This window comes from Somniosus microcephalus, chromosome 22, assembly GCF_052327205.1.
Source record: "Somniosus microcephalus isolate GS21.2 chromosome 22, FLI_Smic_1.0, whole genome shotgun sequence".
NCBI classification, from domain to species: domain Eukaryota; kingdom Metazoa; phylum Chordata; class Chondrichthyes; order Squaliformes; family Somniosidae; genus Somniosus; species Somniosus microcephalus.
This window is the reverse complement of record NC_141008.1, coordinates 65,406,697-65,420,555: the sequence shown is the minus strand read 5'-3', so window position 1 is coordinate 65,420,555 and position 13,859 is coordinate 65,406,697. Positions and strand designations below refer to the sequence as shown.

General features: G+C 47.6%; 1 protein-coding gene across 2 annotated transcripts in view; it reads right to left on the bottom strand.

Annotated features, from left to right (window-relative positions):
- Positions 1-13,859, bottom strand: part of ankrd13b (ankyrin repeat domain 13B) — a 459,259-nt gene that overhangs the window by 22,575 nt on the left and 422,825 nt on the right. For both annotated transcript variants that reach the window (XM_085964969.1, XM_085964970.1), the window contains 2 exons: positions 10,201-10,358; positions 8,069-8,221 (listed from right to left, as the gene is read on the bottom strand). In XM_085964969.1, the coding sequence (XP_085821095.1) occupies positions 8,069-8,221; positions 10,201-10,358 (311 nt within the window). The remainder of the gene's footprint in view (positions 1-8,068; positions 8,222-10,200; positions 10,359-13,859) is intronic.

The following is a 13,859-nucleotide window of genomic DNA, read 5'->3' as shown; positions in this document are numbered from 1 at the left end:
CTTTTGCAAGTCTACAGGAAACTTCGCGATATCTGGCACCGACGGGACCGGCATGATGCCGATCTATGAAAACTTCCGGACAGACCAGCGCTAATGTTGAAGGATACGGAGGTTTTCATCTCCGTATCTGACAACAAACACTGTTGCTTAGCAACAGCTTGTAAACAGTCGGCCCGTACCTTGGAAGCGTCTCTATAGCTTAGCAACAGCTTCAGAGAGGCTTTCCAGAGACTGACTGTTTAAAAAAATGCTAGGAGAAGAAAAAAAAAGAAAAAAAACCTAACAAAACGGCTGCTGATTTCTGCCGTTAGGTCAAGGTTTCCAGCCATACAACCTCCGGATAAACCAAAGTTTCCTGTATATACAATTCCCTTTTGAAAGTGACTATTGAATCTGCTTCCACCACCCTTTCAGGCAGCGCATTCCCGATCATCATAACTCGCTGCATAAAAATAAATCTGCGCATCTCCCCTCTGGTTCTTTTGACAAATATCTTAAATCTGTGTCCTCTGGTTACCGACCCTCTTGCCAGTGGAAACAGTTTCTCCTTATTTACTCTATCAAACCTCCTTTGAGCTGCTTAAAAACTCTTGTGCTTTCAAGGCGCTGACTCTTTCTATGGTGCAGTTCCACGGGCACCACCAGCTCTCTGGTACTCACCCAACTGAACATTGCTTGCGTTGTGAACTTAAACAGCAGAGTACTCAACTATAGTCATGTGCCAAACCTGTTCTCAACCAATGTCCACATATATTCGCTTTTTTAACACCGAATAGCAATCAAGGATGGGAACCCTGCCTGATTTTCCCCCTCCCTTGTCCAGGTACACTGAGGCCAATTGTCGTGCCCTAATTGCAACGTGCAGCTAACTTAGTACAGACCAGGAATCAAACAGTGAATCTTCCAAGCTGTACAGTTGTGTGTTACGCTGAACAGTGCCTTTACCTAGTAGGCCATCTAGAGATAACAACAGAAAATGCTGGAAACACTCAGCAGGCCAGGCAGCATCTGTGGAGAGAGAAACAGTTTACGTTTCAGGCCTGTGACCCTTCGTCAGAACTGGAAAAAGTTAGAGATGTAACCGATTTTAAGCAGGTGCCGAGGCAGGGAAAGTGGGGGGGGGGGCGGAGGAAGGAACTAAAGGGAGGGTCTGTGATAGGATGGAAGGCGGGAGAGATTAAAGGGTAAACATTGGGTGGCGCTACCTTCACCGGGGCACCCCGAAAAAGTTAGCACCCAGCGGCCGATTTTCCCAGGTAGCGCCCCGAGAGGGAGGAGGGACGCTACTGGAAGTGCCCCACGTCCCTCTGGGCGCTGCGAGCCAATATCGCGGTGATATGTGATGCGGTACTGCAGGCCTTCCTCCCCTTATTAAAGGGGAGGGGCCTGGCACAGCACGTTCCGGCGCCCAGCTGGGCCACCAGGGATCGGGAGTGCCGGCAAACGAGCCCGGCACTCAAGAGGAGTGCCGGGCTCACGGAGAGCAGCCGGCTCTCCACGGGGGGGCTTCACGGGGGCCAGGGACAGCAATGGGGGCAGGTGCTGGCAGGCGGCCAGCAACAAAAATGGCCACCTGCCACTTCCCCTTTAACTAGCACCGCACCGGCCGCAGGTAGTACCCCCCGGACCCCGGTGGACATAGCGTCCAGTGGTAAGTCGGGGCGCGCCACCCAATATTACAGGCGGGATGCTGCGCACAGCGATGATGTCGCCGCTAACCTCCCGTGGAATTTCGTGGGAGGCGTTAGCGGTGCCGCGCCCAGGCGCTAGTTGATTTGCGTCCTAATGGGAGGCGCAAATCAACCGAATTTAGCCCCCTAAATGTTGCAAATGGGGATGGCAGAATCATCAACAGCTGCCGCCTGAAAAAATGGGGGGCAGGAGTTATAGTCTGAAATTGTTGAACTCAATATTGAGTCCAGAAGGCTGTAAAGTGCCTAATCGAAAGATGAGGTGCTGTTCCTCAAGCTTACCTTGAGCTTCATTAGAACAGTGTAAGAGGCCAAAGATAGAGAGGTCAGAATGGGTGTGGAGCAGAGAATTAAAGTGACAGGCAACCGGAAGCTCAGGGTCACCTTTACGAACTGAACGGAGGTGTTCCGCAAAGCGGCCATTCAATCTGCGTTTGGTCTCCCCAATGTAGAGGAGACCGCATCGTGAGCAGCGAATACTGTATACTAAATTGCAAGAAGTACAAGTAAATCGCTGTTTCACCTGGAAGGGGTGTTTGGGGCCCTGGACGGTGGGAAGGGAGGAGGTAAAAGGGCAAGTGTTGCATCTCCTGCGCTTGCACGGGAAGCCATCTGGAGAGCCTTGCTCATGCCACTTTAAGCGAGCACTGTAGAATTTATAAGTGCAGTAGTGGAGAAGCATGTCTTCTCTTTAAGTGAAGCTTTCCATTAACAGAGGACATATAATTAGCTGCTTTTATTTTGTTCTCGTGCTGGGTTAGTGCCGCTGGCTCCTGATAACGTGAGCCTTGCTCAGCTGGTAGTAACGTGAAAGTAAAGTGGCCAGATTTGCTCTGGCTGATGGTCAGAAAAGGCCCAGTTAATTAAATGAACGGGTTCCTCCCACCACCAGCCTTAAAGAAGCTAGCAAGTCTATTTTGGCGTTGCCACTAACTGTGTAAAACCCGCATGTTTGGGAGCTGGCAGGAGACTCACTCGTTGGGAGCCAGCTGTACCAGAACAATATCAAAGTAGCAATTGTATATCACTGCACGGTAAACCCAGCGTAATTATACTGCACTGGCTGTGTCCAATTTAGAGCCAATTCATTTATTTTACTTATGCTTACTAAAATGACAAAGAGACTTTGTGAATTCGTAACCTGATAACTTTATATAAAAAGTAGATAATTAGCTTTAGTGTAATTCATGAATCACCGATAATTAGCAAAAGTTGCTTTTCAGAGAATAAAGATTAATTAAAATAACAACATAGGTCATACATTTTCTCTGATTTAAACCCTCGCATTTCATGAAGACAAATGGCATCTAGTTAGGTTAGGCCATAAGTATAATAAAAGCCTATGAAATTACTGATATTAGTGTCGCCTTTTCTGGGTTTATCATGTAGTGACAAATCACCGCTACTTTTATTATTGCTCTAGTTCAGCTGTCTCTCGGGTGCACGGCTCTTCCTAGTCGCCAGCCTTTGTAAATCTGGCGAGTTTATTTCGCCGCTGCCACTGGCTGTGCAGGACCCACGGAGCAGGAGCTCGTGGCACCAACGCAGCACTAGAACAGTGTGAAACAACTACTTGTGTGTCTCCAGTTAATGGAAACTTTTGTTTAAAAGGGTATTGTTTCCCTTTCTGGGTTTTCTCTGGAAAAACAACACTTTATATTTCAACTAAGGTTTTAACCCATTTAAGCTTCATACCTCTATTAAATTACTGGAAAAAAAATAATCATACAAATAGATTAATTGTTGGTAAGTTAATATTGCACATAGTAAATATTTAACAACTTCCAGCAATGTAAGTATTTCCTCTCTTTCTGTTTTTAGAGTGTTCGGGGCCTTACCAGCAGTAGCTTTGTATTTAAGGCAGCATTACATGCAATAGTAAGAGTGGAATGCATTCATGGGGCTTAGAGCAGGTTATCTTTTACAATAAAATAACAAAAATCTCATTCTAAAAGATTAAGCAAAGGCTTTTACTGTTGTTTTCTATTCCGTTAATGGCTCCATATCTGACTGGGCAGTGTCTATTTAAATGTGTGTCCTTCTAGTCTCCTTTTCCGTTTCTAACCATCCACCAGTATTTTCATCTCTCTTTGTCTGGCCATCTCTCTCTTATTTCCACCCCTCCATTTCTGAATATGATGCTGTGACATAGGGGATACTGATCAACATCACACAATGTTTATAGTCACAAATGTGAGCCTCGTCAGTAGAAAAGGGGCAAAATAATTAACCAGTTCAGTCTGCTACTGTCACATCATAGATTTAGAGAACTCAGAATGATCAAAACCCACTTCTCACAGGTGAGGGAGAAGTTGTAACGACATTGCTTGCACACAACACAATGCAGTATTCAGGATTTATTAATGAGTTTTGACATGAATTACGTCACTGGCATCAACTGCTTTGCAACAAACGTATAGCAGGTACACCACACGGACTGCAGCGGTTCAAGAAGGCAGCTCACCACCACCTTCTCAAGGGCAATTAGGGATGGGCAATAAATGCTGGCCTTGCCAGCGACGCCCACATCCCATAAACAAATAACAAAAAAAGGTTGGCACAAAGACATTTTTCTTTCTTAAGAATCTCAACCACAATGAAATATGCCCCTACTTCTGTTTGTACTCCAACCACTTTACAATCTGCACATCTTTTCTTAAGAAAAGTTGTCAGGAGTCCTTTAATGTAGCTTTTGGATCCTCCGTTTGATGGTTTATCTTTTCCCCTCGCTCCTCCCCACCCCCCAACTCTTTAGTCTCTGGATTATGTAATGCACCCATTGCCAAGGTGAGAGACTATCATGGGGACTGTTCCTTGAACACCCCAATGCCCTAGCAGAGATCCAAAACTTGCCACAGCAGAAATCACAGATGTCAATCAAGGCATCCTGTGGTCTGCAACCGATTTCTTACAAGGAAAATTCACCATTTTTTATCAGGAATTTGAAAAACAAAAAAAATGAACCAAAATATATTGTGCGGTCATTATTGAATCATTATATATTTTTACTGTTGCTGGCAAAAGCTCCTTCTCCTGGGTTTAGATTTGACAGGGCAGAGAGTGGTGCCAGCTTCCCATCTGTTTGATATCTCTCTTCAGTGGCACTCTTTGGCACGTCTGCTCTGGGCTCCAGGTAATCAAGGATGGAGCTTCCCTTCAACATGAAAAGCAAGTCAGAAACACAGCCAAAACCAATCTGTACTACAGCAATTACTGATAGATCGTAATTACAGTCGGTCTATCGAAATAATTACTGCAGCTTACTTTATATAAAGCATTGATTGATAAATTCTACTAAAGCAACTGCATCTTATTTCTAGTGTAAAGTTATATTCAAAGGTAAACTCTATCCCCTCCTTCTCTCCTGACTTGTGCTGGGGTATGGTTTTACATCTGCCAACTGCCTTTGCCCAAGGGCATGCGCCCAAGTGGCGATCCAGCCCCACAATGCTCTGAGATAGCTGCGCTCCTCTATTTCTGACTTCTTGAGCATCCCCGATTTCAATCACTCCATCGGTAGCCATGCCTTCAGCTGTCGAGGCCCTAAACTCTGGAATTCCCTCCTTAAACCTCTCCGCCTCTCTACCTCTCTCTCTTCCTTTAAGACACTCCTTAAAATCTACCTCTTTGACCAAGCTTTTGGTCATCTGCCCTAGTATCTCCTTATGTGGATCGGTGTCAAATTTTGTTTTATAACGTTCCTGTGAAGCGCCTTGGGATGTTTTACTACATTAACGGCACTATATAGATACAAGTTGTTGTTGATACTTCACCTGGAAGCAAATACAGGGAGTGGCTACAGCCTACTCAACTGTGGAGGAAGCTTCATAGCCAATCCCCATCCTGTCATCACTCAACGACACAGGGTAGCAATCAAGAACGGGAGACCCGGCTGTTTTTTTTTTACCCTAGCGGTGCTGAGGCCAACGGTAGATCCCTACCATTACTACCCCTGCTGCGATCAGTTTACACAGCACATCCCAGTAACAGCAATTTCTAAAATTTTATATCAAAAAGCTAAGCTTCAAATATTTCTGCGCTTGGTGTCTTCAGTTGGGTGGAGTTGTGTTGCCACCTTACAATATTACTTTCTTTCACAATATTAAGAGCGGCTTTATGCAGCTGTATTTTCCAACTGAGCACACTAATTAAATGAACCCAACCAGGGAATATTATTACTGAGAGCCTTGCACATAATGAAGCCAGCACGCCAGACAAAATATAATGAGAAATCAGAATTGAGAGTGAGTTACAAACTCAAAACTTCTGTAAAAGAACAGTATAGTGGAACATAAGAATGCTCAGGTCATCACTGGGTACAGGATTGCGTTTGAGTTCATTATTATTTTTAACTGGGTGACCTTCCCCTTTGATGAAATAATGTGAGCAAAATCAAATGGCTATAAACAAAAATGAAAGGTGTTTCTGGTATCATGGGGAGCGGCATACTGTGTACCAATCAGGCTGCACTAACAAAGAGCTCCATCTCTGGGCGGTGAAGAGAGAAGATCAGAACAAATGCATCCTCCCTGTCGGTCATTAATGCTGCAGCAGTCTGAGACAAAGGAGGAGGTTTGGCAGGAGAGACAGCGGGAAAACCCTAAAGGGTGAAGTACGTGGGATGAGGCAAGGCATTATGAAATCCTGTTATATGAATTGGCATGGGCAAGATAGCTGCTTATGCAAGACTGGTTATACCGGTCATGACATACATCAACTAGACTGTAATCAGTTGGAAATTAATTGTCAACGATCTTTAAATTAACTATTTCCAGGCTGGGAGAAGCCCATATTCCCATTTCCCTGAACACCAAGCTGCTCCTTGGATTTTCCTGCATGGGGATGCTCCACCAGCAGTCACCTGAGTAATGCCAGACCTGGTCACGTGTGTGCCTGGCATCTTACAGTGTGGCCTCTGCCAGTACTCAAGATGGGAAGTGATCACGTGATAACTTTGAATAATGGACTGGGATTTTGTGTTTCTTCGCATTAGATATGTAGCACTTCACCTGCCAACAAATGCTACGTTGTTTTTGTATTACAGGAATGCAGCCAACAAAAGACACAAGGGTCCCCATAGTATCAGAACCCTGATGTTTCAGGGGCCCACAGCATCGTAGACCTTCACATAACGTCTACAAATACACCGTCGGGTTAAGAAAGCCAGTTTCAGTAATGCGGACAAGGGGAGTCAATCCCTGTATTTACACTCTATTAAACAATTGGGTCTCCACATTGTACTGTGGCGCCCAATGCAACTGGCAGCCGACTCAAAAGGAAAAGTGGGGAAGTCTGCACAAAGATCACTCTGCAGATAGAAAAGATGGGAAAACATAGAAACATAGAAGATAGGAGCAGGAGTAGGCCATTCGGCCCTTCGAGCCTGCTCCGCCATTCAACGAGATCATGGCTGATCATCCAAACCCTAGCACCCGGTCCCTACACCGACAGCCATCCCACCCAAGCCCTATCCCCGTAACCCCACGTATTTAATCCCCCCTAACACTAAGGGCCAATTTTTTTTTTTTATCATGGCCAATCAACCTAACCCGCACATCTTTGGACTGTGGGAGGAAACCGGAGCACCCGGAGGAAACCCACGCAAACACGGGGAGAATGTGCAAACTCCACACAGACAGTCACCCGAGGCCGGATTTGAACCCGGGTCCCTGGCGCTGTGAGGCAACAGTGCTAACCACTATGCCACCGTGCCGCCCAGAAACTGACAGTGCAAAACTTGTATCTGGATTTCCAGAGACTTGTTGTAACAAAAGGATACAGTTGAACCAGAAGCAATTGGATAAGTACTTGCTGACGTAAGAAAACTACTAGGCACTTGGTCTAAGCGTTAAACAAAGCTTTAATCAACTGTTTTACAACATGGAGGTCTAGTTGTGTCCTTCACTAGTTCCTGTTAAGAATGTCCTGCGCAAGCTGGGCCCGTGCCCGAGTATTTATACTCTCCCTGGACAGTGCCACCCGTAGGCCGCTCAGTATTATTTCATAAGTCTTTCTTTCATGAACGACTGATTCATGTCACTTGCCTTCATGTTAGATTATATATTCAACTGCTATGCCCGTGGTTTAACACAACGGGAGTAACTTTGACTGTGTGCGACAGTATGAAACGGGCGATAGCGAATAGGCAACCTGTTTAACATCTTCAATAGAAATAAAAATCGGGAGAGATGTGAAACGGGCTTCGCTATCGTCTGTTGTACATTATCGCACGAGATCAAAATGCCCCCCAATGTGAGTTACTGGGCAGCGGGTAACTGGTACACACTGGAGTATTAAGATGTGCGACGTGTTTATCTGCAGTTGACTGTACTCACTATAGATAACTAATCACAGACTGGGACTCTTTTAACACATACTCATGGAGCTGCAGCTGCTGATGCTGGACGTGTCGCTGCTGGGAGACGGGGCCTCGCTGGTAGGACTGTTCCTGATGGAGTTCACCGGTTCATCGCTGCCATTCAGGTTCCCAAAGGTGATACGAGCGTTCAGGATGTGGAAAATTGGAATTTCTGCAGAGAAGATTTAAATATTGCTGAGGTCTCCATGTAAAGCAAATCAACATTGGAATTCAAAAGACCATCTCCCTTTAGAGTTGTATTTCAAAACTGTTAAAATAATTGGATTTAAAGAGAGAAATACTTGCATTTATGTAACTCCTTGTCACACTCTCAAAGGATTTCAAAGCAGTGACTGTTGTTAGATCGGTAAACAGGGCAGTCATTCTGAGCCAGAAAAATCCCAGTTAATCTGGTTTGTTTTGGTAATACTAGTTGAGGGATGTTAACCAGAATAATTTCCTGCTCTCCGACCGGGGGATCTGTCAGGTTTTGGGACTTTTGTCCGTTTTTCCCCACAGAAAGCATTTGATATGATTTATGTTAAGCTGTTTAAAATCCACCTGCTGGAGCCGCTCGAGTGAGGAGGGAATTAATATATTAATAAGTTCTCTCTTGAGAGAGAGTCAATGAGCAGCTGTTGAAACTGGGCACTCATGACATGCATCAATTAGACTGTGTTTTGTTAGAAACTAATTGTTGGAGAACTTTAAGTTAAATATTTCCCATGGCTCCCAGCAAACATTCACACTGTCGAACTTTGCACAGAGCCAGTTTCAAAGGAGAGGGCGCAGTAGCTGCTGACCAAGCCTTGGATGGGGGAGAGATCACGAATTAAGGCTTCAACTTCCTGTTGGACAGGGGACAAGAAAACAAAGATACACGTGCTTGAAATCAGGTGGTGAGGTGTGCTGAGGGAGGGCCAAGTGAGACCCAGGCAGTTTATTTTAGGAATATAACTGACCAGGCCCAAAGGTAAGCCTTGGTTTGGTTCAATGCTAAGACTGAACAAAAGCAAATATATTAAGTCTACTAACCAAGACAGGGCGGCATGGTTTATTATTTTTCTGAGAGGGTCCTATTGTTAAAACTTTGGGTCATGCTATTGCATAACTAGACACGAGGCAGTGGAGGCGAACTCCTGAACATAAGAGAGTGGGAGTGACCAGTGTCACTTAACCCCAGAGACTATCTAAGGCCAACTTGAAATTTGTAAAGGGGTCTTTATCATTCACCTGAACAGGCAGAAAGGATCGTGATTTAATGTCTGACCCAAAGGGTGACAACTCTGACAATGCAACATTCCTTCAGTACTGCATTGAAGCGTCGGCCTAGTTTAATCATTTAAGTCCTAGTTGGGGACACAAACCCACAACCTACTGAGCTGGAAGCAAGAATATTAACAACTGAATTAAGCTGTCATAAATTGACACAGTTGTATATAATGGCTCTGCATTTTTTTCACGGCTTCCGTAATGCTCGGAGTCCTGCAGAACCCACTAGGAAATGGCAGGGACCTGGTTGTGCTGCACAGACTCTGGTGGGATCAGCACTAGGGACAAGTTGAGGTGGGATCTGGTGGCAGAACCACTGCAGGTGATCCCAGTGTAACCACGAGGATCACAGCACGTGGATTTTTGGGGCCAACAAGAGTTTCATCCAGCACACTCTTCCCCCATTTCAGATGTCAGACTTCAAAGTGTCAAAAAGATCTCTTAAAAGGGAAAAGGGAGTCAATCATTTTCTGCTGTTTTTTGACCTTGATTATCTGAACTTTCCCTAGGGTAAGGAGTTGGATATTAAAAACAGTTGCTGATCTACTGAACTTCCCCAAGCAATTAACCTCTAACTGACCTCAGGATATGCCTGTTTTGACCCATTTCCCACAAGGAATACCTGAACAGTGGCCTTAAAGTGGCAGGCTGTGTGAAACACAATTGTATCTTAGCAGCTTGACAGCATTGCTGTGTTGCAGGTCCCAATCTACCCATGAGCAATAATACAGGAACTCAGCTAATCTTTTGTAATAGGGCAATGCTCTTAGGAATTTATGATTCATTCTCTTTAATATGAATAAGTTTAGTTGACCTTTAAATGCAGCATTTAGAAGGCAAAATGTATGTGAAAATTCAGAGCTCTTTTCAGTTGCTTACCTATTTTGACTGGAAATCCTGGTGGGAGCCGAAGAGTGATAAAGTCCCTAAGTTTAGCAAAATGTGCGTTACTTATTGCCATGAGGTCAATGATGGGAGCTACCTGCTCAGAGAGGGACAGTGGGTGATCCTCACACAGCCAGAGCTTTGCTTTAAACCTTGTCAGAAAGATAAGGAAAGACATAGTTAGCATTTCAACATTGCTCCTCTTCACGTGTACTGTAGAAGCAGCTTAATGGAAGAGCCTTGGGACAAGGAAAATGCTTCTATTGAACCGGTCTTAATAAACAACTTCTGTGGAATGAATGAGTCCCTTAGTTAATATTCAAATTAACAAAGTGCTTATTAATTGGAAGTGAATGAGTTATGTGTATTAGTAACATGAAAAAATCTATTATTCCATTGCAGTTTTGCATCAAATGTAGAATGCTACAGTAAATATGTCATTGTATACAGCTTAGACAGTGCGCATTTGTATAATCACACTTCAGATACACTGGAATAATTTAAAATATCTGCTTACATTCTACAACTCCACAGACATCTATTGATGCAGTGTGTAAACCTTAAACACTCACAAGGGGAACCTTAACCAGTCTGTGAAATGCCAGTATCATAGACCCAAGCACCTCAAGTGACCTAACCAGTAAAACATAAGGAAGAGAAATAAAAGCATCAACAGGTGTTACTTTTCTTTCCATTTTAAACACAAAGGCCTAGAAATTCATTGACGCCACTTTTGGGGCGCCCGCTAAAGTTTGCGGCCGCCGCCAAATCTATGCCACTTCTCCGATATTCATTAGCTTCGCCCTACTAGTTCGGGCGAGCGCTAAAACTGCTGCTGGACGCCTCTCTTTGGGCGCTAAGCCGGAGGTGGTGATCGATAGCGCCGAGGCCGGGTGCAGCGCAGGTGCGGCCATCTCGTGATTGACAGCAGACACCCTGGCGCTGGCCAGCTCTTAAGGGGGATGGGTCGACTGTGTCTGCTGCCACGCCCTGGATAGTGGAGCCCTCCAGCTAGGCCTGAACACTGCTGCTGGACCCAAATAGCGCCTGAAGACATGGAGAAGGCCCGTGAACGTGCGCAGCGCTTCTCAGAGCGTGATCTGAGTGTGCTGCTTGCTGCTGTGGAGAAGAGGCGCCATGTTTTGTACCCGGACAATGGCAAGAAGGCGACGGTCCGCGTCTACAGGAGAGCCTGGAGGCATGTCGCCAGCAAGCTGTCAGCCAACAGCGACGTCCCCAGGACCGGTGCCCAATGCCGCAAAAAGTTAAATGACCTCACACGCATTGTCAGGGTGAGTACCCTTTCCAATGACCTCCTCATCCTTGCATGTGCACCTCACATTATGGGCAAAGGGACCTGAAAGCTCTAATGGCCAGCCTTCATCCAGCAGCTATGGGACAGGCATGAGCATCAATTGCACATTCTGCACTTAACACACTGGCCAAGCTATTCCACCATGGGAGGCATTGCACACCAGATCATGGCGACACACTGGCCAGGCTATTCCACCATGGGAGGCAGTGCACACCAGATCATGGCGACACACTGGCCAGGCTATTCCACCATGGGAGGCAGTGCACACCAGATCATGGCGACACACTGGCCAGGCTATTCCACCATGGGAGGCAGTGCACACCAGATCACGGCGACACACTGTACTTAGAGGCCGTCCTTTCTCTTGCAGGCCAAGCTGGCGAATAATCGCAAGAGCCGGACTGCGACCGGGGGAGGCCGACCCCATATCCAGCCACTCACCGACCTGCAACATCGCGTGGAGTGCCTCATGGAGTGGCCGGGTGATTGGGCCCATTGCATGTGGAGATGCCGACCCTGTTCTGGGCAGCAATGGTAAGGACATCACCTTTTGCACCTCTCTCGTCCCATTTGCGCATCAGATCTACATCCTTTGCCACTGTCCGACCAATGCGCTGAATGCCACCACTCATGCATCCCGCACTGACGCCCTCTCCTCACTCTAAAGCTACTCTTGTGCCTTCCTGCTTTCAGATGGTCAAGAGGAGGTCCCTCAACTTGCCAGTGACAGACCCTCCGAGGAGGAGGAGCAAGAGGAAGGCGGCCCATCAGGGGAACCCTCAGCCGCGGCCACCCAGGCCAATGTAGGGGACACGTCTTCCCTGGAGGGCAGCGTGGCGGAAGTGTCGAAGGGGAGGGGAGCTCCTGGGACCTGCGTGCTGCAGAAAGGCGGGAGGGGGGTGGAAGCTCGGCGGCCTTCTCCCCAGAGGGGGGATGCGTCGGAGGGGAGTCCAATTGCTGGGCCCAGCGGCCTCCAGCAACGCAGGAAGGGTCGGCCAGCTCGGTGGCCTTCTCCCCAGAGGGAGAGTCCGGCCTCCAGTCAGGAGATGCTGTTCACCGAGGAGATGGAACGCCTCGAAGACTTGTCCGCGGACTCGGAGCGCCGGCACACGGAGCTCATGGCGGCAGTGGCACGGTTGCCTGAGTCCATCGATTCCCTCTCTCGGAGTGTGGCCGAGTTCGGGCCCTTAGAGGCCACCAGTTGGGCGGAATACCGGGCAGATCTGTCAGCGACTGGCCAGGTGATCAGTGGTGCCGTCCAGTCACTGGCTGCTCTGCTGCGGTCAGTGAACAGGTCAACACGGGCACTCACTGCTGCCACACTCGCTGTGTCAGCCAGGCATCGCCAGGGCACCCGGCGCGCTGCAGCAGCACAGCGGTCTGTCCCTCGGCAGATTGGTGCGCATGCTGCAGTGCTGGCCCGTGCGAGTGCCAGTGTCTCAGGCGACCAGCGAGCGCCTGCCATCCGCCAGCTTGCCGCCATTCCTCCAGCCGCCACTGCCACTCCCCCAGTGGAGCTGCCAGGAGCTGCTGCAGCGACTGATGCTGGCCAGCCACAGCTGCAGCAATCAACAGCCGCCCGCTCGACGGCCAGACCTTGACGAGGCCGACCCCCAAGGGCTTCTGCCGTCACGACATGTGCCCCTCAGGAGCCTGCCCCCAGCCTTGCAGCAGCCAATGGCCTTACTTTGAGGCGGAGCAGCAGGGCGGGCAGGGGCCACCCAAAGATGGCCAAGGCATCGCCCTAGCGGGCCAAATAGTCGAATGTGTGGCCATTTGTGTTTGTTTCTTGAGGCCGAGAATTGGATGTTTGTTTTTTGAAGGCCGATGATGTGATGTTTGTTTTTGACGAAGGCCGAGAATGACAGCCATTTTAGTTGCCCTATTTTGTTAATCCTCTCCAGGTTGTGGGAGCGAGTAATGTGTTTGAGTGTTTTTTGGGGGTTTCGTCTGTTTTTGGTTTTCATGTGGGAAGGGCCCAGAGTTTGTACAATAAAGCATTTTATTTATTCACATTGTCCATGTTTGATCTTTGAAGTGTTTGTTGCCTTAACCGGCTGAGGGCTTGCGGAGCGACTGCAATCATGTTCTATCATTGGCACAAGCCATTCCCTGACAGGGGGCCTAGAAGTGACGTTCAATAAGCCGCCGACGGGCGGCCCTTGGACCTTGTGCGTCCCTCCTGGGCTGGTACTCCTCGTCCTCGTCGTCCTCATGCTCCTCCTGCTCCTCCTCCTGAGGTGGTGGTCCAACGTGAGGTGGCAGTGCCTGAGTCCTGCGGATAGCCAGGTTGTGCAGCATGCAGCAAACGACGACGAATTGGGAGACTCGATCCTGC